This window comes from Phascolarctos cinereus, unplaced genomic scaffold (assembly GCF_003287225.1).
Source record: "Phascolarctos cinereus isolate Bilbo 61053 unplaced genomic scaffold, phaCin_HiC Scaffold_5;HRSCAF=322, whole genome shotgun sequence".
NCBI classification, from domain to species: Eukaryota; Metazoa; Chordata; class Mammalia; order Diprotodontia; family Phascolarctidae; genus Phascolarctos; species Phascolarctos cinereus.
Window position 1 is genome coordinate 211,414,085 of NW_027555958.1, and position 25,897 is coordinate 211,439,981.

Consider the following 25,897-nt stretch of genomic DNA (forward strand, 5'->3'; position numbering starts at 1 on the left):
ATAAATACAAGTTGACTGACTGACTTCCACCACTTAAATGACTTTATAACTATTGCCAGTCAACACTGACCTCTGATATTCAAGAAGCCTGATATACAAACATAAAAGGAAGATTAAAAACAAAACCCAAAGAAACATAATGAAAAAGAACAATAACAATATAATAGTTTCCTGAAAGAGTGACTAAATCAGGGAAAGTCCCAGGAAGGACCATGTCTTGGTCTAAATGATCAGGTCCATGTGGTTTAGTGAGGCAAAATCTTTGTAGTTCATAGTGGGTCTCAATATAAAAGGGTAATATAAGTAGAAGAAGCATCAGAAACATCAAAGTTACAGGGAATGTACCTCCTGCCTAGTCATGGATCCTCATCACACACCAGGGAGAATTTCTCTGTACCAGCACCCTAGTCTACCAGCCAGGAGCTCCCCTTTCCTGGTCCACAGGGTAGAGGTCAAATATAAAATCTTTGACTTACAAGAGAAACCTTTGAAAGACAACTCTCCTGTGGGGGTGTGTGTGTGTGTGTGTGTCTGTGTTGGTTAGACACTTTTACCTCCCCTTTGTTGCCAAGGACAAGCTCCCTCCCAATAATGCCACCCCTTGGTCCTCTAGCCCCTTTCTGGGGAGCAGTTATAAAAGGATTCCTGAGTGTTGTACTGGCAGCAATGTCAAAGTACCCATCAATTTTACATTACAGTAAGCAATAAGCTATAGTGCATCTGCCCTTAGCCACTGCAAATGCCAGTGCCCACTCTTCTGCCACTGCTGCTGGGAATTGATCCACCATCTATTACCACTGAGGCCTGTATCTTTGCCTGTTGACCTTAAGCCAGCACTACAACTAGGTGAAGTAGTGGATAGAAGTGTAGCCCTGGAGTAATCAGGATGTGAGCTCAAGTCCAGTTTCAAGTCAGCTGTGTGATCCTGGAAAAGTCATAGCCTCTATCTTTAGTTTCCTCAACTATAAAGTGGGACAATAATAGCACCTACCTCCTAAAGTTGTTATGAAGATCAAATGAGATCATATTTGTAAAGTGCTTAGCATAGTGCCTGGTACATACTAGGCACTTAATAAATGTTTATTCATCTCTCCCTTCTCTCCCCTCAGCCCGCTGTCTACTTCCCAATGGTCAACTGCTATTCCCTGTGCCCAGACAGTTCTGGACAGCTGTATACATTGCTATATTCTTATTCTTAAGCCCCACTGCTGGGGCTTGACTAGGCCCTCTTTTGTTGGGGAAAAGATACAGAGCAACACAATAAACAACAAAGCCAGAGATTCCTGAAGGTGAGTGTAAGCAAGAATCATTTCTGATGCAGTTGGGAAATGCTTCTGGAGTATGTTCTGCACACTTTAGGGGCCCTTCACTGGAAGCTCTAGCGAGACTATTGTAATTCAAAGTTTATAGTTCAGAAGTTAAACTGGAAACATTCTAAAACTGATGCAGCATTTTGCTTGTCCGCAGCTAATTAAATGTAATCCAAGTGGCAAATTTTCCGTATCCCCAATTTCAGAAATGTCTTCCCTTGGAAGGATTTAGCTTTGTGCTTTCAAGTACCTCCTCCAATGGCTTATATCAAAGAATCACCACAAAATCAACATGGCAAAATTGTGGTTGGTCTCCTAAATTCCAAATTTAATACTAAACCAACCAAACAAACAAAAAGCCCTCAAACAGTTTCCAAAATTCTAAAATTCCATAGTTATCACTGTTGAATTCTTTCCTACCATTTTTCAGTGGCTTGGCCAGGTCTACATATGATTTGTAGGACTGAGGACTGATGGTTCAGCTGCACTGGTATTTCCAAAAATGAATTCAAAATGGAACAGTTTACACAAATGCAAATCACTTAAAGCTGCAGGGTCTTTTTTTAGGAGGCTTCCTGCAAGCAGTTGGGTGATGATGACATTATCAATATAAAAACATCTCCTGGCAAGGGCTCAGCACTACTACAAGTTGTTCTGAATTTGTCCTTTTCTAATGAGAAAAAAATCTTTCTCCATGCCCAAATTTTGTCTTCTCTGGGTTGCTTTGAAGGTAAACTGAATTTTGAAGAGATAACCTATTAGAACTTAAATTACCAGGGTGGGAAGGTCCAATAAAGCTGGAGGGCCTAAAACACAGTTTAGCTCAATTATCTTCAAGGTATAGTTCTTAAGGACAAAGCATATTCATATCTTCTTCTTTCTGATGAATGGCCACAAACAGTTTACTCTCTAATCTTCCAGGAGTCTGAGGTACCTCACAGTTAGCAAACAGATTTTCTAGAGACATCACTGAAGCTACCACCAGATTCATGAAGGCCAATACTGGTTCAATTTCCTCTGTACTACCCATCCCTCACTTCATCATTTCATCATGTTCCAGTGCTGCAATATCACGCCAATTGTTCTAGGCAGAGCCTAACTCAGACTAGTCTCCTGGTAGTTTAAGTCTGATATGGAAACAACATCATTCCTAACTATAGAATGTTACAGTTAACAAAATGAGACTTACTTAGTCATGGCAACAAGATATTTATCAAAAAATATTTATCTTTAAAAAGTGCTACTATGGATATTTTGGTATATGTAAGACCTTTTTGTCTTTACGATTGAGGACATCAACTATGGATGCCTAGTAGTGAAACCTCTGGGTCAAAGGCTGTGAAGAGTTTAATAAATTTCTGATAATGCCAACTTGTTTTCTTGAACAGTTATGTGTTTATGTATTTGTCTTCCCACAACCATTCCAAACATTAATTAATTCTGTCTTATCACATTTGCCAGTATGATGAGTGTGAGGTAAAACCTAAGAGTACTGTAGTTTTCATTTGATTTTTCTCTTATTATTAGTCAGTCAGTCAATAAACATGTATTAAATGCCTACTATGTGATAGGCACTTAGAGCAGGTTTTCATATGTTTGTTTATAATTTACATTTCTCCTTTGAAAAATTGTTCTTAACCTTAGCCCATTTATCTATTATTGTGGAATGAATCTTAGTCTCATATATTTGTAGCAATTTCCTACAATTCAGACAGATTAGAGATATTTAATGTAAGGCTTCCCCCCAATCTGACTTGATTTCTCTTCTTGTCTTCAGTTTTTTATTTTTTTTATTAAACATATTTTTACATTAGTCATGTTGTAAAGAAAAATTAGAACCAGTGGGAGGAACCACAGAAAGAGGAAACAAAACAAAACAACAACAAAAAGAGAGAGCAAATAGCATGCTTCTATGTACATTCAGACTCCATAGTTCTTTCTCTGGATGTGGGCAGTCTTCAGTTTTCTCACTGGTTGTCCACCATACCTTGGAATATTTCCCTTCAACTCTGAGAATTCCCGGTTTCTTTCAATATTTAGGCCAAAAGCCACCCTCTGCAGGAGGCCTTTCCTGGTCCTCCAATGCTCATGTCTTCCCCTCTAACTTTATTTTTTCTACATTCCATGTTATGTATCTTGTTTATGTCTAATTATGCATATAGTGTCTCCTCCATTAGATAGTGTAAGATCTCTGAAGTCAAGAAGTGGCTTTTTTTTTAAAAAGAACTGTTTTTGTTATTTCTTTTCATTCTTGGAGCTTAGCTCAGTGCCTGCACATATTAGGCACTAAATAAATGTTTGTTTACTGATTATTCCAGCTGCATTGGTTTTGTTTATACAAGAGCTTTTAAATTTCATCTTGTTGAAGTTTACTATTTTGTCTTTTATGCTTGCCTTGTGTTTCCCCTGTTTGGTTAAGGATCTACTCCTTAATCATAGAGTTACATTGGGGGCAGCGAGGTGGCACAAGTGATAGAGCACCGGCCCTGGATTCAGGAGGACCTGAGTTCAAATCCGGCCTCAGACACATAACACTTACAAGCTGTGGGACCCTGGGCAAGTCACTTAACCCCCATTGCCCAACCCCCCCACCCAAAAAAAAAATCATAGAGGTACATTATGGCAGTAAGCCTCAGTTATATTATAAAAACATTAAGAAATAATATTATGAGCAGTACACTAGTTTAAAGTTCTTGGTCTGACTTGAATAGAAGACCTGATTAATCCGTGAACAGAAGAATTTAACGGTTTCTGGAAGGAATATTAATTATCTGAGATTAAGACCACCTAGATAATTTTTCTGGTTTGTGGTGACCAAACTAGGAAAGCAAATGTCTTTTTCTTTAATTCAATTGAGAGGTATCCCTTTGTTCTCATTTGACAAGTTTGAAATAGGGAATCTTTTAAAGGAATGGTTAAAGAGGCAATAATTGGATTCAGAAGGAACATTACTATTGTTCTGTTTGGGAAAGACCCAAACCCTGAATGAAAACTATCTTTGTTTGATTTTCCTAAAAAATTTTGTCTGGTTTCATTTTTACTATGAAATATAATTTGGAAGTTGTTTGGATCACAAAGAGAATTTGGATTATTAGGCAGTACTCTGCATGTCTGGACCTCCCACTAAACAGAAATGCTTGTATGTTAATTGTCTCTGACAGATTTTGGCTTATATAGAGTATGGAATTTTTCTTCCATAATTCAAAGGTATCAGAATTTAGATTCTAATGCATAATAAAAGTCAGCATGATTGAATTACACCTCTTCAAAATATACCTAGGTTAACAAATATAGGTAAGTGGTTCTTTTGATAATCCTAAGGATAATTCCTGTCCTTGATGAATATCCTTCTATGGCTAAGTAAATCTCCTTTAAAAAAAAAATTAGAGTGCCCAGTCTTTGTGGCTCCTCATATAAATACAGGAAATCTGTTTTTAAAAAGTCAAATTTTTTCAGTTATACTAAAGGAGTATTTGTACATATGTTTCTGCCCAGGTCTATATCTGTGGCTGCCTTATGAATTATACAATATAATTCCTAATCCACCACAGTACAAGTTTTTTTTTTCTATAATGTAATGTCACCTGCCCAGTTTGAGATTAAGGTAGTTTTAGGTCACACCTTTTTTGCCATCATAAAAGGGAAAGGCCTGAATGTATTCCAAAAGCAAGGGAGTTTATAACAACCCTATGACCAAGCAACAGGGACTTTTAAAAAATCCTTCTCCTTAGCATTGGCTGGAGAATAAGCCTGAGAGTGGAGGTCCCAGTCTCTTAGCACCTCTGGGAATTTGGTGAGCCTTACGTTTCTCTGTACAAGGTTTCTCAGCTGGCATACACAACTGACAAATTTGGCCCAACTGCTATATAAGTAGCAAGTCTGATATTTTCCCCACATTGTTGGGGGCTTATGCAGCATGTGGACTTGCTCTGTATTTTGATAGAGGCCAGTAATATGTGTAAGATTATCTAGATTAGAGATATCAAATGGGGTATGTGACCCCCGAAGTATATACTTCTATATATTAGAAGCATAGCCCAAACTAGATTAAAATGTAATTGGGAAGTATTTAACAATATAAATAAAATACAACAAAACATACATAATATTACATTTTAAAAACTAAGCTAACATGCAGTCTGCAGGAATCTTTATGTACAGACTAATGACCCCCATTGCTATTTGAGTTTGACTCCACTGGTCCAAACAAAGATCTGGTAAGGACTGCAAAAAATGCCACAGAGCCACAACAAGAAAAAAGGCTTTAGGAATAACCATGAAATCTATTGATGAGTTAGGCTTAGCCTAGATTCCTGCCAGAAAGTAAAGTCTTAACCCAGATTTCCTGAGTTGGTAAGGTATGAATCAGGCTCATGAGAGTTGGTGAACATTGAGGCCAGATGCCCCACTATTTAGGAGAAGTCAGAATGGAATGTCTGATGAAAAAAAAAAGAAGAAACTTTAAGGATGGGAAAACAGAGTGTTTAAGGATAAGAATGACTGTCCCAGAAAAGGCCAGCATTTTATTTTTTTTAAATTCTGCACTTAATAAATATCAACTTCACCGAGTGCTTCTATATATAGCAAAATAGTAGGGTTGTACATGAAACTGTCATCTCTGTTATTAAACTATTAAACATTATTATTGTACTAATTATTATTATCTTGAATATTAAACTGTACATCTCTATTAAAAAAAGAAAACCTTGCTTTTCTTTTTAAAGCTCAGTATGTAACTTTCAAAGCTGGCCTGTTTGTGATTTTGTATATTCTATTTCACATGTTATAGAAATATAATTTCTAAGAGCTTAAACAAATAGAACTGACACATTACTGATGATCAGGTTAAAAAGTTTCAAAAGAAAGATCCTTTGATCCAACTGTGCACTCAAAAAGTTTTTTAAAAAATTGATTAAATGAGTGATTGCCAGCAAAGAAGTCTTATTTATGTATTTAATGAAACTTGTCCGGCAAAAAAGATGTTTAGCCCTGACAGAACTGAAAACACTATGTGCATATGTGTGTGTGTTTGTGTGTGTGACAGCAAAAGAAAAAGAATTCTGTAACTAAGCAGTTTAACAAAGTGGTCTTACAGTAAGATTCTACCCTGCAAGTCTTTTTCTTGCCTTTCACTTAGAACAGGAATTTATCTTTATAGAGACAGGAAGTAGATTTGTGATTGAAGTATATTTAGTATAAAGGATTTCCAGCTGGTGAAACTCCCCCTACTGGTCACCTCCTCTGTAATTTATAGTCTTGGAGAGCTGTTCAGAGTACTGGGAGGGAGGTGCTGCGACTTGCCTCTAAATTTCCGTCAGAGTACGAAATTGAACTCACCAACTGCTTGACTTTTATACATATCCTTAAGGAAATAAAATGCCTCAGGAAAAAAAAAGTAAGATAAATAGTTTTGGAGAAAAAGCAATACTTCTTTTCCCATTAGGCAGTTTGATTTCCCAGTAGGCCTGACTAACTGGGCAAATCTGGATGATTTGAAAGAAATTAATTGTCTAGTACATTGAAAGCAAAGTCACCTAAAAGAAATTAGATAGAAAAAATTAGAACAGACCATACGATGGCAGTTTCTTAACTAAATTAGAAAATGAAATAACCTAAGTGCCTCAAGGATATAGAGAACTGTTTAACAGGATTGGAAGTTTAGGGAATTAGAATGGACCATCTGGGAGTGCAATGGCAAAACCAAACTCCTTGATTCTGGATGACTTGGAGTAGCTGTGCTTGAGATTAGTTTCCATTTCTGGAGGTAACATGGTAGCATCTACCAGGGTTGTAGCATCCACAGGTAGTAAATATTTTTTTTTTGGAAAACAGCAAGTGTGGTTGCTATTATGTTGTGCTATTATGGTGGTTGGACAGAGAACAAGCCCCAGCAAGCATTTTGTAATAAGATCAGACTAGAATCTGAATATGTCGGGCTTGGCTCCAGGAGCTAGCCTTTTGCTTTTTAGAACAAAGAGTTCTAATGGAAGTGGCAAAAACAGATTGACATTGATGGCAATGATAGATCCTTGGGATCAATGAGAAGACAGTAAAAGTTTAACTCCCTTCTCTGATGTCTGGTGTGGGCAGGCACTTTGCATATGATTTTTCTTCTATTCCATGATTTTGTCTCCTATAAATTATAACCCATCATAACTGATCTGTGATTCACGTACATTAATTAATTGCATGGTGATGGTGGTGGTGGTGGTGCTTAGGAGGAAGTGTGCCATGGAGAACCCCAAGGTCTTGTTGTGTTGGGGTTTGTCCTTTGTTCTTGAATTGGACCATGACATCAGGGAGATGATGACATGACTTGCAACTGAATTTGATTTGAGTGAGAGAGGGTTGTGCAAAGTCACCAGCCTCACTTTCTCCTCCAGAGTCATCTGCATCCAGTGGCCAGCTATTGATCAGGATGACTGGAGATGGCCCAGGATGCAGTGGGAGACTTTGGCCTTTTTAAGCCAAGGTTTTTTCATATTCTCACTTTGAACTATTATTCAGTTAATAGGCCAAAAAATTAACTAGATCAGAGGTTTAGACCTCTATACAGAATACTAAGGTTTTCTTTTCCTGAATGGTAGTTGAGTCAATTGAGATAAGAATCTTAAGGTTTTAATTTTCATAATTCTTATAAATTCATAAATAGCAGAGATAGATGAACCACATGTCAAGAGATCATGTACCACTCCCTCTCCTCCCAGAAAAATGGAGTCATTGGTAAGCCAGAGTCAGTTGTCTTAGACTGGTAAATGTCTTAGGGAGGCTTTTGATCTCTAGAGTGAGGGCTGGAGTAAAAGTGTAAACCTAGGGAAGGTCATGCCTCCCGGGCTACTTAGGAGAAAGGTATGGTTTGGAAAGAATTTTCCCTGTTCACATTCCTAAGATGGAGGTGTGAACTAGAAAACTGAATAGTCTTTATTTTGTTGTTATCAGTCAGTCAGGCAACAAGCATTTATTAAGGGCCTACTATATACTGTTCTCAGTGCTTTTTCTTTCCACCCTAAGCCTTCAAACTTTTTTTTGTGTATAGTTTTAATTTTTCTCAATGAATAGAAATCTATTTTCTTTTCTTACCTCTCCACCCCACCCCCTTCCCACCATAGAAAGGAGTGGGGTCAGGGGAACAAACCCTTCTACATAGATGCATAGTCAGACAAAACTACTTCCTATATTGGCCATGTAAAAAAAAAATCCACCACACTTTGTATTCTAAGTCCATCACCTATCTCTCTATGAGGAGGTAGGTAGCATGTTTCATCAGGAGTCCTGTGGAATTGTGCTAAATTTCCAAACATTGCCAAACAAAGACACCTGCTGCTTACAGGGATTTACATGGCAATACGAAAAACTGATTGTAAACTTAGACATTTCACTGCTCACTCAGTAGCAAAGTTATATAATGAATTTCAACCCCTCCTCTGGGGCTACCTCCCCAACTTGCACTAGAACTTGAAGATTGGATCCCCACTCCTCTAGGATTGTAGAGTAGGGGTAATACTGTGAAACTTCACTTTTAACACTGTAGCTCCTTGAGCCCTTATCAGTGTGCTTCTCCTTAACAATTAATCATTAGTCTCAATTAGCTCTTATCAAAGGCTAAGATAGCATAGAAACGACAGTTATTACAAAACATTCTCCCCAAAACCTAGGGTACTTCCACAAGTAAACACAGCATCCATGAGAAGAATGGACTCAGACTTAAAGGGCAATGGAAGGGAGACATACGTATGGAACATGTGTAGCAAAGGGACAAATCACTATTCTTAGTTCAGGAAGGCTTTTCCCGAGTTCATAGCCAGCATTCTTCTGTGGTACAAGAAGTCATACTTCCTGAAGCTGCTTCCTTCCTTGACTTCCTTCACTCCTAACTAGATACACTGCCTCTCATTTGTCCTGTGTCTCTGGTGATATGGTCAGTGGTGAGGTGGGGGGAGTGAGGAGTATAACAACCCTCTTTTCTCCACCTCTTCTGCTCTCTGATAGAGGCACAAGGATCTGCCTTCACAAAATATTTCCAACCTTGAATCTTCCCTCAATGGATTGCTTTATTCCAAGACTGGCTTGGTGTTTTTCTACATAGACCCTAGAGTTGTGACTGATCCTCTCGGCCAATCACATTGCTTTCTTTCTTTACCTAATTGGAGAGAAGTTTGCATTTGATACAGTGATCAGGGCTTAATCCTATCTTGTTTACTCATTAAAATGTGGTCATATGTGATTACATTGTTGTAGATTTATAGGAAAATTCTTTAATACCTATCTACTTTTTAGGTTTATTGATTGATTGATTCTATGATCCAAAGAGGCTTTGGCACCTAATTAAGGTATCAGTGCTTAGGCATATCTTATTTATAGATTTGTTATCTGTCTCCATTTAAGTTGGGCTTGGTCTTTTTTTTTTTCCTTCCTTAAAATGTATTGAAACCATCCTTAGACTTGGTTCAGAAGACTAAAAGTCCAGGCTATTGACATCACTTCCCTGTCACCTCAGTATCCATCAGCCACTAGGAGCTTTAAGAATTCTCTGATGTTTGGTTGGCAACCTCCAAAACTGAACTTTTTAAAATTTAGATTTATATTAGATGACTTAGGGGAAAGTAGTCTACGAATGGCATAGTTGCTCTGTGTTCTGGGTAGTAATTGATAGACAACGGCATCACGTTTTTGTATCTATTAGATTAAAAGTGAAAATCACGTTATATTTTTCTCTGAAAACAACCAGCATGAATGCCAAAATTGAGGGGGTCAGGGGAGGCAGTATGATTAGTAGCATGAGATTCTGTCTTTCTGAACCTTGATCCAAGTAGAAATACTTGTATGCTAATGTGTTGTTTTTGATAGACTTCAGCTAAAATGTACTATAGAATTTTTTTCTACTTTTGGAAGGCAACTTTTCATATTCTCCTCTAAGTCTTTTTATGATGTGAACTTTCATGTAGATGCTGTTTATTCATTTGAAGTTTATTGTGGTATATTGTATAAGCTGTTGGCCTAAACCTATTTTCTGCCTATTTTTTTCTTATTTAATCAGTTCTACTGATCTTTTTTCTTTTTTTCTTTTTTGCCTTTTAACCAGTATCAAATGGTTTTGATGATTACTTCTTTATAATCTCCTTTGAGATTTGATTTTGCTAGACCTCCTTCATTCCTATTTTTATAATATCATTTTTCTTGAAATTACTGATCTTTTGTTCTCCAAATGAATTTTGTTATTATTGTGACCAGTTGTATAAAGTAACTGTTTGCAGTTTGTCATAACACATGATCTGAGAATTAATTCAAGTCATGTTGTCATTTTTATTATTTTGGCCAAAGCCCAACCATAAATAATGAATATTTATTGAATTATTTTTCTTCTTTTGTTTCTATAAAGAGTCTTTTGTTCTGAAACTCAGAGGTACTGTGTTTGAGTCTGGCCTCTGACACATATTGACTGTATAACCCTGGGTGAGTCACTTAACTTCTCAGTACTGGAGACCACTCAAAAACATTAAATTGCATATAGCTGCTGATCTTCATTGGTTGAGGGGGCTTTCTCACCAGAACTTTTGACATCAAAGAAATCACAGAATCTTAAATGAAGTCCTTAGTATTTTTTGGTAGGTTAAAATCCAAATATTTTACACATTTGGTAGTCATCTTGAAGGGAATTTCTCTTTCAATTATTTTCTCTTGATTTTTTATAGCGCCATGTAGAAATGCTGAAGATTTTTGTAGATTAATTTATCTTGCTACTTTACTGCTTATATGATTTTGTTGAATTATTCATAATATCGAAGGTTTTCATTATTCCTAACATATTCTTTACATTTTCATTCATATTAGGCTTTCCCACTCATCCAAAATGTCAAGTTCTCTCAGATTTTACCTTGAAGTGTGACTAGTGACTGCCAAAGGCGGCAGTTTTCTATCATGGTGTCAGAGAGTTTCTGTTTCAGATTTTTTATTTTGGCACACAATTCCACTTTTGGATTAAAGACTCTTCATCATCACTGCTGCTTTCAGTGGGCAGAAAGGCAGTTCCAGAAGAAAGTTCTCTCTTTCAAAAAAAAAAAAAGGAAGGAAAGGAAAGAGTATTAAAGAAACATGTGACATATTTTTAGGTTTTATCAAAATATGCCAATGCTTCATGTCCCTAGTCCCATTATCTGTGAATTTGCCTTTTACCCATCTCTTACTTGCTGTGTGACCATGGGTAAATCTCTTAACTTCTCTAAGCCTTATTGGTAAAATGGGGATAAGACTTACAGTACTTACCTCTTAGGACAGTTGTGAGGATCAAATAGAACATGTAAAATGCTTTCCAAACTTTAAACAAGATATAAGACTTAGTTATTGGTTTTTATGTCAGAAATAGAACAATGGTATAACCTTTTGCACAACTCAACCTTTTGTTTTTAGTGTAATGTAAGTGTACATGTAACTGACAAATCCATACCAATTTTTTAAACCTCAAAGAAGTGGTGCTTCCTATATTTCTTTATGATGCATGTCCTATTATTGTGGATACTCCCTCCACCAACACATGTAGCAACCCCACTAAAGCTTTTGATAGAGAGTGTTCAAGACCTGGCCAGTGGTTAACTGGTAATGAGTCTTTCCCAATTTCCTGAGGCTGTTTCTTGTATGACAGACATATCCAACATTTTATGTTAAGAGGGGAAAATATTAAATATAAACATAAGCATAATCTCCTTAGTCTCTGTTTCCTATAAAGACTAGCAAGCAGGTTCTGAAGAAATGAGTCACTCTTACTAACCACTTTTGTGTATGAATCTCAGTAAAAGTATATATGGCCTATGCATTCTGGAAATCTTTCATCCAGCTCCAAAAACATTAATAACAGTACTTGAGTTTATACTTCCTAGGCTGAGGAAAGGAATTCAGAAAGGATGAAAGAATCAGAAAAGGGAAAGTACAATTATAAATGAAATGGGTACTATAGTTGTACATGTCTGTTTAGCTTTACAAATGGATTTAAAAAATAACAACTAAAGTTATCCCTTCTGCATTGTGGAGGTTAGAGGAGCAGTACCTTTGTGATCTAGATAATACATGTAAAATTTTGTGGCCTCCAATCATACCAGAGAAGAAGTCTTCCAGCCTCATGGATTTCCTTCTCTTTTTTTCTTGAAAATATGCAATACCATACATATACTTTATACATTTCTGAGTTTCTAAAACTTTTTCTGTGTCATCTGCTGGTTTTTGTGCATCAGCTGAAGCTTCTGCAAAACTCCCCCAAAGTTCCCATTTAATTTCTTATGCTGACCTTCGATATATTGAAACCACGGTGGGGAAAGCTGCTGTGTAGAAGAGTTAACTGTACTTTCAATTGCTTCATGCAGATGAAGGTTGGAGGTGTTGGATGAGTCAGAGAATTTGATAAGACTCTGGTAAAAATGCATGATTGGTTATTAGGAAAAATGCAATGCAAAGAGGGACGAATGAGTAGAAAGAAGAAAGAAATAAAATGGAAAAGACTGGTTACTCTCCTTTTAACTTAATTTATTTGCTCCTTCCATTAGGGATTAGAAAAGAATGTGTCTCTCCTATTTATTAGTATATAATTGCATGCGCATGCTTATTGGAATTTTTTCCCCTCCCTACCAGTGATTTTATTGATGTAGAGAAAGATGTAGGGTGAGAAAACTCTCTTCTGTTACAGTTAGCAGCTGTTCTATAATTTATAGCGTTAGAAAGTTGCTACTCAGAATCATATAGTCAGCGTGTCAGAGGCTGGATTTGAACTCAGTTCTTCATGATTTCAAGGTCAGCTTCCTATCTAAGCTTCCTCTCATGCCTACAGATTTAAAATATTTTTAATTTTTTTTCGAATAATAAGCATTTCTTCTCTGTCTTTTCCACACTCCCCCAACTGAAAAGAGGAAAGAAAAAGAAAAACCTTGTAACACATATTGCATCTATGTTTTAAAACAATACAATAAAGTATGGATTGGTTAGCTGTGATATTGCCAGAAAGTGTCTCTAAAGAAATAGTAAGTAGTGTGCAGGTTGATGGGCATTTAGGCAAGCTGATAGGTTTTTCAAATCTCTCTGTAAAGGTCACACAAGTAGTCATCAAATAATGATGGTGACAACGAAGGTGATGTAGTTACTTCTTTTCTTTATCTAGCATAATACTGATGCACATCTGTTAGACTGTTAACAACTATAGGCCTGGGACTGTGTATTACTCATCTTCATCTTGAATGAATAAATAAATGAAGAGATGTATAGGTCTACTGAACAGTCACATGAAAGCTTTGAAACTATTAATGACTATGTAATTATTGCATGTTATTGAATTCATAAATGCAAATCTTTAAAATATTCCCATATTTGTAAACCATGAATCCTTCCAGTACACCTCTAAGTGGGTTCCTGATGCTCTATGCCCAGGACAATAGCTTCTGATTTTTCACTTTCATTGCTGAAGACTGTTGAAGATGAAGGATTTACCAGTGTGTCCATTAAAGGGGTTTCCAGTTGATTCAGTATGTTAGCAGGAGAAGAGTCCTGTAGGGACTTTTTTCTTTTTGTACTCTTTGTTATCTGTTCCTGAAAGACGTAGTTTAACAGTGTTTATTACATTTAATTTCATAGTTCACGTGATATCTAGAAACAAGGGGGGAAATGTTTAAATTTCATTAAATTACTTTGAAAAACTAAAAAGGAACTAAATTCCAATTTATGTCACCATCTATACTCCTTATTTAATTTCTTGTAAATGTATCTCGACACCTACTATGTGCTTGCAACATAGTAGGCAACTTAAAACATGCTTGTTGATTGATCACTTGTCTGAATCTAGCTTTTATTATATGGTAACATATATACAGTGCCATGTTAAAAAAAACTGAAGGCAGAGTATTGGCATGGCTACTATGTAGCTGTATGATAATGGACCATTTGTTTAATATGTCTGCTTCATTTTCTGAAGTGGATAAAAATACCTGCTCTATGTCACAGGGATAATAAGAAGAAAGCAGTTGGTAAGCCATAAAGTAGTATTTACATTTGAGTTTCTCTTAGGGACAGTTCTTATTTTAAGAAGGACTCAGGCTCAGTATTTTCATATATCAATGCTTAAATGTCCTATGGCACTAATGGCCAAGTGGATAGAGTGCTGGCCCTGGAGTCAGGAAGACCTAACTTCATATCTAGTCTCAGATACTTACTAGCTGTGTGACTCTGTGCCCTAAATGGGGATAATAATAACAACATTTAGCTCGAAGGGTTATTGTCAGGATCAAATGAGGTAATATCTATAAAAAGCAGTTGGCACAATGCCTGGTACATAAGTAGGTGCTATGTAAATGCTTATTCTCTCCTTACCCCTCTCCTCTGCCTATAGCAAATAAATGAGTTTCTTTATCAATCAACCAATAAGCATTCGTTAAGACCTTCTGTATTCCAGGTATGGGGCCAGGTGCAGAGATGATAACAGCTAACATTTATATAAATAACGATAATAGCTAACACTTACTATGTATGGGGCATTGTGGTAAGTGCTTTGCAATTATTATCTCATTTGATCCTCACAACAACCTTGGAAGGTAGGTGCTATTATTATCCTCATTTTCAGTTGAGGAAACTGAGGCAAAAAGAGGTTAAGTGACTTGCCTAAAGTCACACAGCTAGTAAGTATCTGAGGATGGATTTGAATTCTTCCTAACTTCAGGCCCAGCACTATGCACTGCAATACCTAGCTGATTTCCAAATACAAAAGTGAATAAGTCTTTGCCATCAAAGACCTTACATTCTGTTAGGAGAATGTATGTTCTCAGCTAGGGAAATACAGGTTACATGAAGAAAGAAATACATACTGATTTAGTGGGGATGAGGGACACTAACATCTGGGGGAATCAGGATAAACCTCTTGAAGGAGATGATTCTAGAGCTAACCTCAAAGGTAACCAGGATTTTTAAAGAGGCAGGTGAAGAGGAAGATCATTCAAGGCATCAGGGATAGCCTGTACAAAGGCATCGAATCAAGAGGTGGCACTTTATGTTTGAAGAAAGCAACAAGAAGTTCAATTTGGGTGTGAGGAGTGTATCAGCCTGAAAGATAGGTTTGAGCAATTTTGGGAACAGTTTTGAAAGCCAAAGAGAGGAGTTTGTATTTTAACTTTAAGACAATGAAGAGCTATTGAAGTATATTGAGACAAGGAATGACACAATCAGACCTGAACTTTAGGAAAATCACTTTGTTGGAATGTGGTTTGGAAGGGGGGGAAGGGAGCTAGCTACAGGAGGCCAATTAGGAAGCTATTATAATAGTCCAGGTGAAAGGTAGACTAGGATGGCTGTGGTAGTCAGTCAGTGTTACTTAATTACTCTGTACAAGGCACCCTACTAAGCCTTGGGAATATAAAGAAAGGCAAAAGAAAATTTCTGCTCTTTAGGAGTTTGCAATCCAATTGGGGAGATAAAAAGCAAAAAACTATGTACAATTTATATCCATGATAAACTGGAGATGATCAAGAAAGGGATTTGTTGTTGTTCAGCCTTTTTCGGTTGCATCTGACTCTTTGTGACCGTACTTGGGGTTTTCTGGTAAAGCTAACTAGAGTGGTTTGCCATTGCTCATTTTACAGATGAGAAACTGAAGCAAACAGAGTTAAGTGACTTGCCCAGGGTCACACAGCTAGTAAGTGCCTGAGGCTGTATTCAGAACTCAGGTATTTCTGATTAGAGGCCCAGTGCTCTATCCACTATGTCACTTAGCTGCCCCAGTGGAGGGAAGGCACTAGAATTAAAGGAGATCAGGAAAGCTTCTTGTAGAAAATGGCATATTAGCTGAAATTTGAAGGAATCCAGGGAAATTAGGAGGCTGAAATGAGGAGGGAAAGAAGTCCAGGAATGAGGGACAGGCAGTGAAAATGCTTGTTCAGGAGGTGGAATGTTTTGTTTTATGAGCAGCAAGGGGGTTAGTGTGACTGAATTGCAGAGACTTGAGGGGAATGAAAGATGTAAGGTGTAAAAGAACTGGAAAGGTAGGGAGGGGATAGGTTTTAAAGGGCTTTGAATGCCAAACAGATGATTTTATATTTGATCTTGGAGGTGACAGAAAGCCACTGGACTTTAATGAGTGGGTAACATGGTCAGACCTGCACTTTAGGAAGATCACTTTGGTAGCTGAATGGAGGATGGACTGGAGTGGGGAAAGATGGGAATGGCTGGGAGACCAACCAGCAGGCTATTTCAGTAATCTAGTCTTGAGGTGATAAGGGCTGCCATCAGGATGGTGACAGCATCAGAAAAAAGAAGAGAAGGTATATGAGATATTATGATGGTAAAACTGACAGGTCTTGGCAGTAGACAGGATTTGAGGGTGAGGTGTGGGGTGAGAGATAGTGATGACACTGAGGTTGTGAGCCTGGTGATGAGAGTATGGTAGTACCCTTAAGAGAAATAGGAAAGTTAGGAAAAGGGGAAGTTAATAGGAAATAAGTTAGGTGGAAAGTTAGTAAGTTCAGTTTTGGATAGGTTGAGTTTGAGATGTCTACAAGATATCTAGTTCAATTAGTGTACAAGATGTCTAGTTAAAGATGTCCAATAAGTAGTTAAAGATGTGAAATACGGAAGTCAGCAGAGAAGTTAGGGCTAGATAAGAAGATTTGAGAATCATCAGCACAGACCTGATAACAGAATCAATGGGAGCTGATGAGATCATGAAGTGAAATAATATAGAGGGAGAAGAGAAAAGAGACCATGACAGAGCCTTTTGGGACATCTATGGTTATTAGGCATGACCTAGATGAAGCTTGAGCGAAAGAGACTGAGGAGGAATGGTCAAACAAGTAATCTGATAATGTCAGACAATGGTCAGAGAAGAACCAGGAGAGAACAATGTCATAAAAGCCAGAGAGAAGAGAGCAGCAAGAAGGTAATTAACAGATTAGAGAGGTCAAGATGGCCATTAAATTTGGCAATTCAGCACTTACTGCAGTGCCAGGTACACAGCAGATACTTAATAAATATTTATTGACAGACTGAAATAGAGAAAAGGAAGGTGAAAAGGAGGAAGAAGAGAAAGAAAAGGGGGAAGGAAGGAAAGAAGGAAGGTAGAAAGAAAGAAAAAAGGAAAGAAGGAAGAAAGAAAGGAAGACAGGAAGAAAGGAAGGAAGGAAGGAAGGAAGGAAGGAAAAGGAAGGAAGGAAGGAAGGGAGGGAGGGAGGAAGGAAGGAAGGGAGGGAGGAAGGAAGGAAGGAAGGAAGGAAGGAAGCTGCATCACCCAATTGGAACTGGTTGTTGGGTCCCCAGTGGGGCAGCTACTAATACTCACAGATTGTGGATTGTTGTTTGTTCTAGAAGAGGACCATGGATGTTGGGAAGGTGATATCATGACTTGCAAGTAAATTGGATTTAAGTGAGGCAGGGTTGTGCAAAGTCACCAGCCTCATTCTTTCCTCTGGAGCCATCTGGGTCCAGTGGCAAGATATAGATCAGGACACCTGGAGATGACCCCAGATGCAGTAAGAGACATTGGCCTTTTTAAGCTAAGGTCTTTCCCAGGTCTCAGTTTGTCAAAGGCAATGCCCATTCAGTGATTAAGACTAGGTGATAAATGAGGCAAAGAATGATCTCTTTTACCTAGTGAAAAAAAAAATGAATCTGGGAGGAGAAGTCTCTCAGGATTTCTGACCAAAACAGAAACAACTGTTATTTACATTCAATCTGTCATGCCACCTCCTTCTGCCCCGCATCCCCAAACTCTGTTCTTTATCTTCACCATGACCTCTAATCCCTCAATCCCTTAGTTCTTTCCAGGTTACCTCCCTCCCTTCCCCATATTGACTGCTTAGTGAACCAGTTGAACTCTAAGAGATCCTCTTCTCTTGAACCCCTTCATCCTTTTTCCTATTTCCAATCCTTGCCCTGCCAAATCTGCTACCTTTACTCCTGCTCATATGCTACTGAATGAAGCTGGAAAAAAAAAACTCACTCCACTACGAATTATGATACACAATTTCACCTGGACCCTCATTGCTTCATGGCAATCCTTCTATACCTCACTAATTGCCTCACTATCCACTTACCACAGCAGCTCTTCTAAACATTTTCATCCTTCCTCAAACCTTCCATATCTTTTCCCCTCCCTACCCTCTCAGCTGAGAGCTTTGTCTCATATTTGTCACTCATACTTACAGAGACCATTTGCTATGAAGCCCTTTTTCTCCCCTCTCCCTCAGTTCATATCACTCAGATGCCTTCTGCCACTATCTCCTTCACCCCATGTCACACAAAGAGTGGCCCTACATCTTACCAAGGCAAACACCTCTACATGCACCAACAATCCCATTCCAGAAAATTGTCCCCCTTATTGTCCCTTTACTTTTTTTCTTCAATCTCTCCCTGTCTACTGTCTCTTTCCCCACTGCCTACAAACGTGCTTATGACTTCTTTATCCTCAAAAAATCATCACTTGATTCATCCATCCATATCACCTATCATCTCATGTCTCTTCACCCTTTTGTAGCTAAACTCCTTGAGAAGACCACCTATCCTAGGGGGCTCTACTTCCTTTCCTCTCACTGTATTCTTACTCCTCTACAATCTGATCATTCAACCAAAACTGCTGTCTCCACAGTTACTAACAATTTCGTGATTCAGTTGATCTGTCAATTATTGTTGTTATTGTTTGCTTGTTGTTGTTTGTTCTTTGTTCTTGAAGAGGACCATAACATGGGGAAAGTGATGTCATGACTTGCAAGTGAATTTCACAGTTCCTAAACATAAAAGTGGAGCACATGCGGGTGATGACAAGATCAAGGGTATGGCCATCTCTGTGAGTGGCTGAAGTGAGGTGGAGGAATAGTTCATGGGAAATAAACAAGTTGAATAACTGAAAGACAGGAGTGTTTGGGGAAGTATCAATATGTATGTTGAAGTTCCCCAGTATGAAGGCAGAAGTTAAGGAGAGAGGAAAAGATGGTGAAGCAGTCACTGAACTCACTGAGGAAAGAAGGGGAATGTCCTGGAGGCTGTTACACAACAGCTACTAGAATTTGGATTGGGTAATAGATGTGGATTGAATGAACTTCAAAGACAGAGACATTCCTGAATGATGGTGGTAGAGAAGGAACCTGGAAGTGGCAATGGAGAAAAAGGAATATTCTAAATTCCCCTTCTAGATCAGTGGGTCAGGGAAAACAAGTGAATAAGTGTTGGAAAGGGTGGTCAGGGAGGCTGCTTCACCAGAAAAAAGTCAGGTCTCAGTGAGGAGAAAGAAGGGTATATATGCTAGCGAGTTTGATGAAGTGGAATTGATATGACTGGGCTCTAATTTGTGAATTTGCTGACATCTCTTTTTTCCTGTTGTCAGTTCATTATTAGTAGTAGCCAAAGGGTCCACTTGTCCATAAAACTGCCTTTATGGTACTTAGTGTAAGAAAATAACTCTTTGAAATTAATGCCTCTACCATGTTCATACACCAATCACTGTGAAGTTACTTAGGCAGGATAAGTTCATTGATAAACTGCTGCAGAATTAAAATTTTATCAAAACTAACATAAACCAACCTGTTCTTGATCAATTTCCCTCTCTTCATTCTTTGAGCTTAGTGTTTCAATTTGTTTTCTTTTTCCTTTTTGAAGCCCTTGTATTTCTGTCTTTTCATTTCCTTCTAAGATCTTCTGAATAATCTGAACCAACTCTTGAGGATCATCTGAAATGGGATTGTGGAGAAAGGGAAATGGCGAGTGCAGATGATGCTATCTGCAGGTAGTCAAAGCCACCAAAATGTTTGTGGGAAGGAAAAGTGAAACAATGCTTCATAATGTCACTCACCACTCATGCAAATTACTTTTGCTAACTGTTTCTCTGTCTTTTTCTCTTCTGCTGGCCAACTTACTAACACATTTTCATTTGCTTTTAGTAGACTTGCAACTTCTCTGTCATCACTGGGAAGGTCCTGTATCCATGAAGTCTCTCCTTCACGTAGGGAGTTGTCATTTGTGAAATCAAAGAGTGTAAACTTTTTCATCTTCGTAAATTTCTTTTGTCAGAGAGTTGTGAATAAATCTAAAAAAAAAAAAAGAAACAGTACACATCTATGCATTCCTAGTGACTTGGGAGATAATTTCTCAGCCTTCAGGAAAATATAAAATGAATCATATCAGATCTAGCTAAGAGCAAGATTTGCAATATGAGGTACCAATCAATAATAACTGTTCTGAGGTTTATTGCTTAGCTACACTGAAGAGCTGGGTTTAAGGAATTTTCCTAGGAGGAGTTAAAAAAAAACATAATGAATCATACTGGAGGAAGCTAAGGAAGAAACCGTTAAAGCCAAGAGTCTATTTCATGACATTCTTAATGAATTCCTAATTTTTTGTTGTTGTTGTTCATTTGTTCTGGTTGTATCTGACTCTTCATGACCCCATTTGGGGTTTTCTTGGCAAAGCTGCTGGAGTGGTTTGTCATTTCCTTCTCCAGCTCATTTTACAGATGAGAAAATTTAGGCAAATAAGGTTAAATGACTTGCCCAGGATCACACAGTTAAGTGTCTGAGACAAGTTTTAGAGATTGATAAAATGGTAACTGTAGACAGGAACTACTCTTCTTCTTGGAGAGAGGGAGGGCATAAATGCATTTCACACCCATGCTTGTTGTTCATGTATGTAGGAAATCAGATCAGAAAGGTTAGAAGTAGAATCACAGAACAATAGAGATAGAAGGGACATTGAGAGATTTGTGTAAATGGTTAAGGGAACTGGAGGGAAGAGTGAATGATTTTGTAAAGCTAGTGCCCTATATAGCATTGCTTAGAAGGAACTGATCAGTTGGCTCTTTTCACTGGAAAGTCCTTTTAAGAGATTTGTGTTCCATATAAAGTTTTAGAAGATAATTGGATAATTGGTGTGTGTGTGTGTGTGTGTGTGTTTTACATACATAAATGTTTTAGGAATGTTCTTGCCAAAACTGCTTATTGTCAGTCTTTCTTAAAAATAACCTTTAGGTTTTCAGATATAGATATAAATGGTCAGCTAGGTGGTACAGTGGTTAGAGCACCAGACTTGGAATTAGAACTTATCTTCATGAATTCAAATCTGGCCTTGGACACTTACTAGCTGTGTAACCCTGGGCAAGTCACTTCACCCTGTTTGCCTCAGTTCCTCAATCTGCAAAATGAGGTAGAGAAGGAAATGGCAAACCACTTCAATATTTTTGCCAAGAAGACCCCCAAAATGGGGGCACAAAGAGTTGGACACAGCTGAAATGACTCAACAACAACAAAAATATATAATAATATCTCAGAGAATGTAATGTTTGGGCCATTACTAAAAATAGAGCTGGCAAGGACAACCTCCAATGTCCTAGAGGAATATTGCTTATGTCTGCTGAATTTGCATTCCATAGCTCTTTGCAAAAAGGCACTTACTAAAGAGTCCAGTAATGAAATCCTAGTAGGATCATAGATTTAGAGCTAGAATTATAGAGGTCACCTTGTCCTACCCACCTCACTATACAGATATTGAAATAAAGGCCACTAAGGGATGAATTCACTATCCCAAACTCAACCTTGGCAGAGGTGGGATTCAAAAGTACTCACAGACCTCAGTTCAAATTCTCCCTTTGACCTCTACCAGCCATGCAGCCATGGGAAAATCACTTAACTTTTCCAAGCAATCATTTTCATATCTCTAAAATGGGAATAAGAATACCTTTAATATCTGACCATGTTACCCCCTTCCCCTATTCAATAAACTACAGTGGCTCTCTATTGCTTCCAGGAACAAATGTAAAATCCTCTGTTTGATGTTCAAAGCTCTTCACAACCTGGACCCCTCCTATCTTTCTAGTTTTTTTATACCTTACTCTCCTCTACATACTATGAGATCTAATGGCACTAGCCTCCTTGCTATTCCTCACATAAAACACTCTTTCTCCTGACTCCTGGCATTTTCACTGACTTTCCTTCAGGGCTGAAATGTTCTGTCAAATCCCAATTTGTTACAGAGTCTGTTCTAAGAAAGAGACAAATGAAATTAGGGTACATATGTTCATGGTTTAATTTCTCTCAAGCTGTCTTGACATGTATTACATGGGAGTGCAGTCTAAAACTGGGCCACCCCTAAAGGGGCCAGTTCAGAACTGGCTCAATTTGGGATTTGGGGGTGTAGGGTTATATGCCCTTTAAAGAGTAGGTGTTCCCAAGGGGTGACAATCAACTCTGATTGGTCATAACACTGGGATGTGGGTTATATTAAAATGAGGTATTGGTGATTTAGGTCACTTAATCCTGACTTGTTCTATCAGACCACCCCCAGTCTCGGTTATATAGGCAAGAAGAATCTGCCTCCACTCAAGCCTGAGTAGGATAAAATCAATTCAAGCCTGGGTTGAAGTTTGACCAGTCTGAGAAGATTCAATGCAATCACATTATCAGTAATGTCCTTCTGAAGAACTTTGGAGCAGAAGTGGGGCTGGAAGCTCTGAGTCTCCAAGAGACAGATTGCCACAGCTCTCCATCCTCATCTTTGCCTCCTGGCTTTCCAGGCTTCCTCCAAGTCCCATCTTCTATAGGAAACCTTTCCCATTCCCTCTTATAGCTTGTTTGTATATATTTATTTGCTTGTTGTCTTCCCCATTAGATTGTGAGCTCCTCATGCTGTCTTTTGCCTCTTTTTATATCCCCAGAGCTTAGCACAATGCCTGGCATATAAACAGAGGCACTTAATAAATGTTTATTGACTGACTGTCCCAGGGTGGTGGCAGTATCAGAGGAGAGAAAAGGCAATTTAAGTGATATTGCAAAGGTGAAATTTGTTAACCTTGGCCACAGACTGGATATGGAGGGTGAGAGACAGTGAGGAGTTGAGGATGACTAGCTTTGAACTTGGGGGACTGGGGAAGATGATGCCCTTGACAATATTGGGCAAGTTTAGAGGGAGAGGGCAAAGAGATTAGGGCAATATAGGTAGATTTAGAGAACCATCAGCATAGAGATGAAAATGAAATTCATGGGAGCTAATGAGATCACCAAGTGAAATTGTATAAAGGGAAAAGTAAAGAGGGCTCAAGGACAGAACCCTGTGGAGTACCTATGGTTAGAGGGCATAACCTGGATGAGGCCTGGCAAAAGAAAATGATGAGTGGTCTGATAGTAGGAGAACCAGGAGAGAATAGTGTGTTGAAAACCTAGAGAGAAAAGAATATTAAGGAGAAGAGAGTGATTAACAGTGTCAGTGCAGAAAGGTCTAGGAGAATGAGAATTGAGTATAGGCCATTGGATCTGGCAATTAGGAGATCACTGTGTTGAGGTTTAGAGGTTTAGGGGTGCTAGGACCCCAAAATGACAATAAGTGGCTCCTGCCTGAAAGAATTCGACCCAAGCCTTCTTTCAGCCAAAGACAAAGTTTATTAAAGATCCACCATATTGGCTAGACTCTTAAGGAGTCTGAACATTTGTGAGCTATTGGCTAGATTATAAAAATCTGAGCCCTTGGCTAAATTCTTAAGGAATCTGAGCACCTTAAATGAGACAAGATAAATCTTGTATACAGAAAGGCTTTGGGAGGCATCTAGGAGTGGCCAAGTAGTCTGGGATGACTAGAGGAGGAGTCTAAGGAAGATCTGGATGGGAGTGGCCAGTAAACTGGGGTGAACAGAACACCAGGGACCTGTACCTTGTGGCCAAGGGAGAATGGAGTCTAGACAGATTAAAGGTGGGAAGTGGCCAGGGGCAATGGGGAGGTAACAGAAAAGAATTGGGAGATTGGGTGTAGCCACAGTGAAAGGCCAGTTGAGTGGATTACAGCCTCAGGCAAACACCAGAGATTTGGGAAAAGTCCAAGGATTTTCTTTTTTTTGGGGTCCAGATCCCAAACACATGGTCTTTTCCTTTTAGAGGTTCAGATCTTATCCTCATCAATGGTAACTTTGGAGACAGCATTTTTGGTGGAATGATAAAATCAAAAGCCTGATTTTCAGGAGTTTAAGAAGAGACTAAGGGTACCTATTGTAGATAGTCTTCTCAAGGAGTTTATTCACAAAGGGCAGAAGAGTTATAGGACAGTAGTTAGCAGGAATGGAAGGGTCCAATGAAGAGGATGAGAATGAAGAAGACAAGGGCATGGTTGCAGGTAAGGAAATGATGTGGTTTAGGGGTTCAGGGGTCCTGGGACCCCAAAATCACAACACACAGGTCCTGTTCAAAAGAGTTCGACTCAAGCCTTCTTTCTGCCAAAGACAAGGTTTATTAGAACACTGTCATATTGGTCAGACTCTTAAAGAGTATGAACATGGGTAAACAGTGGCTAGATTATAAGAATCTAAGCAGTGACTAGATTTTAGGAATCTGAGCACCTTAATGGAGATGAGATGGACCTTGTATACATTAAGACTATGGGAGGGATCTAGGAGTGGCCAAGTAGTCTACAAGGTAATAGAATTCCAGGGACCTGGACCAGCGGCCAAGGGAGAATGGAGCCTAGATAGGATTAAGTGTGGGAAATGGCCAGGGGCTAGAGGGCGGGCTAGGCTAGGTTAAGGGTAACAGAATTAGGAGATTGGGTGTAGCCACAAAGAAAGGCCAGTTGATGGGATTATAGCCTCAGGCAAAAACCAGAGATTTGGCCATGTGGGAAAGTCCAGGGTTTTTCCTCTTTGGGATTTAGCTCCCATCCTCATCAGAAGGAGCCAGTAAATGGAGAAATTGAATACTGAAGTGAGAGAGTAGGGATGACAGAAGCAGCTATCTGGGAGATGGAATGGAAAACAGTGACTTCATTACAATATGATAGTTGTTTAATGATGTCAATCTGAAATAAAGAATACTATCAAAGTAGCAAAAACCAGGATCTTTGATGGAGCTAAGGGGATCGAGATCCAGGGCTACCACACAGCAGCAGCACTAGAGTACAGGAAGTGAACAAGAGGGGTATAGGGGAGACAGGGGTAGATACATTTCTCAAGGGAAAATCCTTAGAAAGAACTGGGGGAGGCTTGGGAGTGGCAGCACAGGAAGGGTCAAGTGAAGTTTGTTTTACAAAATAGTCTTTCTTCAATTGGTTTCCATTGTCCTCCTTTTAACAGGTTTTGACTGCCCTGTGGCAATTCACTACTCTGAGATCTGCCCAAATCAGTTCTTAGTTACATGTAACAATGACCTTTGTGTGATATCAGACCTTTCAGATTGTTGACTGGAATGAGTTGGTGTCCATCTCACAAAAATCACCATTATAATTTGCAATCTTATGAGCAGTTTGATTGGAGAAATTAAAATCTTGATCCAGCTGAATGATCAATCAATAAATCAGCAAGTATTTATCAAGCACTCTCAATGTGCCAGGGACTTTGATAAGCACTAGGAATCAGAAAGGATGGGACTAGACTTGTGATTTCATTAGTACAGAGAATTCCTGTGGGCAGAGCCAAGATGGCTGAGTGAAAGCAGTGACTTGCTTGAGCTCTCCGCCATACCCCCTCCAAATACCCGTAAAAAAATGGCTCTAAACAAATTCTAAAGCAGCAGAACCCACAAAAAGACAGAGTAAAACAAATTTCCAGCCCAAAACAGCCTGTATGGTTTATCAGAAAGGTATATCACGTCAGGCGTTAAGAAGAGCGC

General features: G+C 38.6%; 1 protein-coding gene across 1 annotated transcript in view; it reads right to left on the bottom strand.

Annotated features, from left to right (window-relative positions):
* BEND6 (BEN domain containing 6) overlaps window positions 1–25,897 on the bottom strand; it is an 84,249-nt gene that overhangs the window by 15,763 nt on the left and 42,589 nt on the right. Inside the window, 4 exon segments of the mRNA XM_021000496.2 lie at window positions 11,185–11,289; window positions 11,292–11,355; window positions 19,845–19,990; window positions 20,113–20,346. Of these exon segments, the coding sequence (XP_020856155.1) occupies window positions 11,185–11,289; window positions 11,292–11,355; window positions 19,845–19,990; window positions 20,113–20,308 (511 nt within the window). The 5' untranslated portion in view covers window positions 20,309–20,346.